This window comes from Solanum tuberosum, unplaced genomic scaffold (assembly GCF_000226075.1).
Source record: "Solanum tuberosum cultivar DM 1-3 516 R44 unplaced genomic scaffold, SolTub_3.0 scf00032, whole genome shotgun sequence".
In the NCBI taxonomy this organism is placed as follows: Eukaryota; Viridiplantae; Streptophyta; class Magnoliopsida; order Solanales; family Solanaceae; genus Solanum; species Solanum tuberosum.
The window spans coordinates 761,602-767,878 of record NW_006238958.1 but is presented as its reverse complement, the minus strand read 5'-3'; the positions used below and the strand labels follow the sequence as shown (position 1 = coordinate 767,878).

General features: G+C 35.0%; 1 protein-coding gene across 1 annotated transcript; it reads left to right on the top strand.

The window, feature by feature from the left end:
• Window positions 1-1,620: 1,620 nt before the first annotated feature.
• Window positions 1,621-5,764, top strand: LOC102578718 (zingipain-2). The gene is made up of 5 exons (XM_006341927.2): window positions 1,621-2,101; window positions 3,617-3,852; window positions 4,207-4,347; window positions 4,437-4,868; window positions 5,290-5,764. The coding sequence occupies exons 1-5, from the start codon at window positions 1,675-1,677 to the stop codon at window positions 5,371-5,373; spliced, it is 1,320 nt and encodes a 439-aa protein (XP_006341989.1). The 5' UTR covers window positions 1,621-1,674; the 3' UTR covers window positions 5,374-5,764.
• The last annotated feature ends 513 nt before the right edge of the window (window positions 5,765-6,277 follow it).

Here is a 6,277-nt window from a genome sequence, read left to right as displayed (position 1 = left end):
TTTGACTTTTTTTTTTGTTTCAATGACTAATTTAGATTTATTATTTTGATGGTCAAATTTATTTATGTTTCACTAATATTCTTGTAAAACTTATTATAGATGACCAATTTTTTTTTCTTCAAATACAAAAATTAAATTACAATATAGACAAAAAAAAATTTGTTTTAAATTATAATATAGCCACAAAACAATAGTTTTAAATTTTTTTCTTTACACTAAGGAATGAAAGAAAAAAATAAAATAAGAATAAGAATAAGAAACTAAAATAATGAAGATCAAAGAAGTCAAAAAATAATTTATGTATGAAAAATATTGAAATATACCTTGAACTTTGTTCGAAGAATCCTATATACCCCTAAATGATTTTAAAAAAAAATTATTAGTCAAAAATAGAAGTTTAAAATTAATTTTTTCACTTCCGTTAAATGAAGGGTATATGTGAGCTCATTTTGTAACGGTAGGGGTATATGTGAGCCGTTTGTATAACGGTAAGGGTATATATGAGCCACTTTCATAACGAGGGGCATATCAACTCCAAATAGCAAAGTTGAGGGGTATATCAGACCCTTTTCCCTTTTTTAATTAGCCGCTTTGCCATGTCAACGCAAGTGTATCACACACTCTTCATATTTTTTTATGATTATCAAAAAATGCATAATAGGAACAATTTTTGAATAGGTAAAAGTGTTTAATAGGCACTAGTCTTAGTTAATGTGTCTAAGTGAATTATGCGGACAACTTTAAGGGGCCGTCGATGACTTAAGCCTTTTATTTAAAAGGAAAAGAAACAAAATAAGAATGAACATGTCAATGTGTATTTATTTAGTTCGAAAATGCTAGTACATAATTTGAACTATACGTCAAAGCATAAAAAAGGACAAAATTGACGAGTGGTTGTTGAAATTTCATATGGTAACATATTATGGCTCAATCCGTACCCAATTATTACTAAATTGTCATGTGTAACATATGATGACTTATATTTGTATTTGCCAATTTCGATCACAAATTATATTGTTGGATCAAACCTAAAAAATAAAATAGATCAGATACATTATATTTTCTTATTTATTTTTATTCGATATCCAATAATTACATTATAGCTTGATTAAATTTTAATTTACACCCAAAAAATCCAATATCAAAAGGTAAGACAATGCATGACAATGTGACTTGGTACTCAAAACACGAACCCTTTTGTTATAATCACTCTTGTTTGGCCATAGATTTTAAACTTGAAAATTTGAGTTATTGAAGTTGTGTTTAGATTTGAATTCAAAAAATTGAAATTACGTGAGTGAAGTCCCAAAAACCCAATCAATTTTTAGAACTAGAAGTTTTTCTTCTTTGACACCAAGTTTTCAAAATCTGACCTAAAATTTATAACCAAACATCAGTGAAACTGTCATTTCCCCAATTTGTGACATATAATATATTGAAATCTGACTAAATTTAAATCGAATATTGCAGAGCTCATTCTGACTTTTGAGGGTGACCTCCCAAAATTTTGTAAGATTTTAGAGGCTAAGAAACCAGAAACTTGGAGCCTTTCTATACCCAATAAAACAAGCCCATGTTTCTTCCATTCCTTGGTTAGTGCCTATATTTATTCCAACCAAACCCCTCATTCACAGTCTTCTCTCACATCTCCAATTTCTTGGCACCTTTTTAACCATGAATTGGTTATTGCCTTCTTTAGTTCTTGTTTTGCTGATTTTTCAACAACCCTTTTGCACTTGTTCATCAATTTCTGATCTTTTTGAAACTTGGTGTCAGCAAAATGGAAAAAAATATTCTTCAGAACAAGAAAGGGTGTATAGATTCAAGGTGTTTGAAGAAAACTATGCTTATATTACAGAGCATAATAGCAAGGAGAATTCCAGTTATACCCTTGGTCTCAATGCCTATTCTGATCTTACTCACCATGAATTTAGGAATTCTTTCTTGGGTCTTTCCTCTTCTGCTAATGATTTCATTAGGTTGAAAGGTAGAGGGTCAGGTTCTTCTGAAACTGGAGTTTTGAGCGATGTTGATGCTCCTTCTTCTTTGGATTGGAGAGAGAAAGGAGCTGTTACTGATGTCAAAAATCAAGGAAGTTGTGGTATGTTGAGTTTATTGCTGTATTTTAAGTGGCAAAATCAGTTTTTTTTAATCAAAGTTTGGATTTTGACGACCTTACTCATCAGAAAATGGAGCTTGTGGTGTTAGTGGTGCTTCTTTTTAGTTGTCTTGGAGTTGAAATTCTGATAAATGTGCTGAAACTTTCAGCTGCCTTTTTCCCTTTTTCAAGTGACCTCTCTAGCGGTAAGGTGTGCGCGTACACTCTACCGTCCAGACCCCACTTTGTGAGATTTCACATAGTATGTTGTTGTTGTTTGACAGGGTGAAGGTCTAGGCTAATTTACTTAATTGTAAACTAGCCTCCTCACTTACTTTAGGTCCAGTATTTGACAAGAAAACTTTCAGTTTATGTATAGGGATAAGTGTGGGATTTAGAGAATTTTTAGTTTTGGGAGCCCTTTAGTTGTCCTAAAAGACAATATTTTAAGTATTAGAATGAAAAATGGAGTGGAATCAATATTGAGAATTCATACACCTACCAAAATTAGTTTGATATTAGTAGTTGTTGTTGGTTATGCTTTCCTTGAGCCAAGGGTCTCTTGCAAATAGCCTCTACCCTCATAAGGTCGTACACACCATCCCCGGAATTTCACTGGATATGTTATTGTTATCGTAGGAGTTGTTGTTGTTGCTATTGAAACCTTGCCACATGAGCTCATCCTATCCTGAGTTGATTTGGAATGATTGTTCTGTTTGTTTCTCGTTATCAAAGGAAAAAAAGGTACTGTTCGATTCTTAGTTTCAATTTTCGTCTCTATGATTGTGGAAACCATTTCTTAAGAGTGACTAGAAGATAAGAGTAATTGGACATGCTGATACGGTATCTCGCTCGATATTGACTGATGGACAGACAAAAAATAGTATAACAAAGATCATGAACATAGCAGAGGAGTAAATTGTGGTTAAATTATCATTTTTCTTAGCAATTGGAACATGAACTTCACCAGACTATTCTAAAGATCTCTACTTTCATTGTTTATTCTACATCCATTCATTGCATTACAATCAAAGCTGGACTACCAACTTCAGTCTTAACTCTTAACATAGAAATAAATATAAATATAAGCTGATTCATTTTTGGGTCCTGTTTTCGACCATTGACTTATAACTCATTGTTTTTCTCTTCTTTTTTGTTTTTGCAACTGTGTATGCAATTGTGTGTCAGAGATGTAAAACTACACTTTCTTCCCCATGCAGATTTTGCTTTGGAAACTTAAATACTTGTTACTTTGGTGAAACAGCTTTACAACTGCACACAACTCTTACTAAGTTATTCTTTAAAATTTTCTCTACCTATGTGGTTCTCAAGTACTTTTTTCTGTCAATATGTCTGGTAATTCAGCCTGAAAGGAAAGAAGTGAAGTTCTAGCCTTTTTATATAAATTTATTTGAGAATCGAGACAATAAGAGTTGTCTACAACATTGTCATTGCCATTACATTTACATAATCTCAGCTGCTGTAACTGAAAACAGTTACTTTTGTTTCATTTTCCAGGTGCTTGCTGGTCATTCTCGGCCACTGGTGCAATGGAAGGTATCAATAAGATTACCACTGGATCTCTCGTTAGCCTCTCTGAGCAGGAGTTAATTGATTGCGACAGAAGTTACAATGAAGGTTGTGGAGGTGGATTGATGGACTATGCTTTTGAATTTGTCATAAAGAACGGTGGTATTGACACTGAAAAGGATTATCCTTTTAGAGAAAGGGAAGGAACATGCAACAAAAACAAGGTACCTGATTATTCTCTCGTATAATTTTATGATTAGATCTACTAAAAGAGTTTACAAATGATTGTAATTACATTTGAAACAATTGAAGAGAAAATGTGAGTATGACTCAGTCGTGGTAGTTGGCACCTCTCACTCCCTTATGGCAGAAAACCTTGACCTCGTCCATTTTGATTTGGCTTATGAAATGCCCCAATCATCTTCTCGCTCCTATTCTTGTAATAAATGTGCATGTTGGCCTATATTCACTGATTCTGGATTCCTTATTTATTTTATAGGGAACTTAGGAAAATTTTATTCCAGGTAAAACAATTATGAACAAGTACAACTGCTTTGCTTAACTTGTCAATTTTGCAGCTACAAAGACATGTTGTAACCATTGATGGATATACTGATATTCCTCAAAATGATGAGGACAAGCTTCTAAAGGCAGTGGCAACTCAACCTGTGAGTGTTGGAATATGCGGCAGTGCAAGAGCATTTCAATCATATTCAAAGGTCTCTTCCACCTCCGAATTAGCAATCTCCTAATCATCTTAGGCCAGTTTGTGGGAGAGAAATGTAAAGTTGTTGCCTTTGTGTTGCAGGGGATATTCACTGGCCCGTGTTCTACAGCACTAGATCATGCGGTACTGATTGTGGGCTATGGTTCCGAAAATGGAGTTGACTACTGGATTATAAAGAACTCATGGGGAACAAGCTGGGGAATAAATGGTTATATCCACATGCAGCGTAATAGTGGGAATCAAGAAGGGATCTGTGGGATCAATAAGTTAGCTTCATATCCAACCAAGACTAGCCCAAATCCACCTACTCCTCCAGCTCCTGGTCCATCCAAATGCAGTATGTTCACCTCATGTGGTCAAGGTGAAACCTGTTGCTGTGGTTCGAAGTTTCTTGGAATATGCCTTTCTTGGAAATGTTGCGGGTTGGATTCAGCAGTGTGTTGTAAAGATGGACGCCACTGTTGCCCACAGGATTATCCAATTTGTGACACAAGTCGGAACCTATGCCTCAAGGTACATCTCAACCTCTGCACTTCCTTTATGTATTTGATGCATATCTTATCCTATAACGGCCCATACAACACGAAAAATCAATTTAGAGTACAGAGGTTCCCGTTGAACTGATCATAATGCAATGTAACAATCCAAATATCCAACCAACGGGAAATTACATAATGCTTTATGAAGATTTTGTCTTCTGCTGCAAGTTCTTGTGTATGCAAGCTTCAACAGTTACTTTCAATTTGTTATCAAGTGTTATGTAATTCTGAGTCATCTTTCCTTTTTAAAGCGTTTATCTCCAGTCCAAAATTGGTTATTAAAAGGTTCCCCCTCATTGCCATTGTCATACCAATCTCTCTTGATGTGCTACTTTTATACATTTCCTTTCACCTTTTGTTACTGTGTTTTCACAGTTTATATGTTTCTAATGCAGCGAATGAACAATGCTACTATAGTGCAACAGCCTCAGAAGGAAGCATTTACTGGGAAATTCGGAGGTCTTATTTATCCTTTCTAGGCGTAGGAGCCTGGCACAACATCATTATCATATTCATGGTGTTACGAATTTACTTTGTGGGGTACATAGTTACCCCTTAGTAATTCCACATATATTATTGTTGCTAGATATCATTTTGTATATGTAGAACTGGTATAGTCGCTGCTGGTCAGACGATGATCATCTTGTACCACATTATTAGCTTGTATTTTAGTAGTATTTCAGACTTTACAGTTTTTAGGTGACGACTTTGTTATCATCTACCTCCCAAGGTAGGGGTAAAGTTACGTACACTCTACCTCCCCAGATCCACTTGTGGGATTACATTGGGTATGTTGTTGTTGACCTTCATGCTACTATATTATTCTGCCAATAAATCAGTAGCCTACTATGGGAAACTGCTGCCTGTTGATTTGCTATTCCTTTTATGTAAGAAGAAAGGCAATCCCTTGTGAAGATAAAAAGTGCAGAGTTGAAACTATAAATATGTGCACTTGACTCTTTCAATAATGGTGATTTTGGAGGGATTTTATTTACTTTCTTGGTTAGTGAATTTGGGTTTTGCCAGCTCCTTTTTTCTGAGTGCATTGTTGTTGTTGCAACTTGCAATTTTTGTTGGATGAAATTATGTCTTCGTTGGTCTATTCTTTTGCACTGCTTCGACAGTTCATTTTCTCCAAATATATATTGTCTTTGTCTAGGTTGTATGGAAAATGCAATTGCTATTGTAGAAGCAGAGACCAACAAAAGTAGAATGTTTTCGCTTAAGAGTACAAATCATTAGCTAACATAATGGTTTAGCAGCAACAAAGGGCCAGAAGGACCTGCATCTAAACAGAGCAGTGTAGCTGCATGCAATGGGTGCAAACTGCATCATAGGGAAGAGTTAACCCACAAATCAACTTGCAATGAGCCTGTAAGTCTA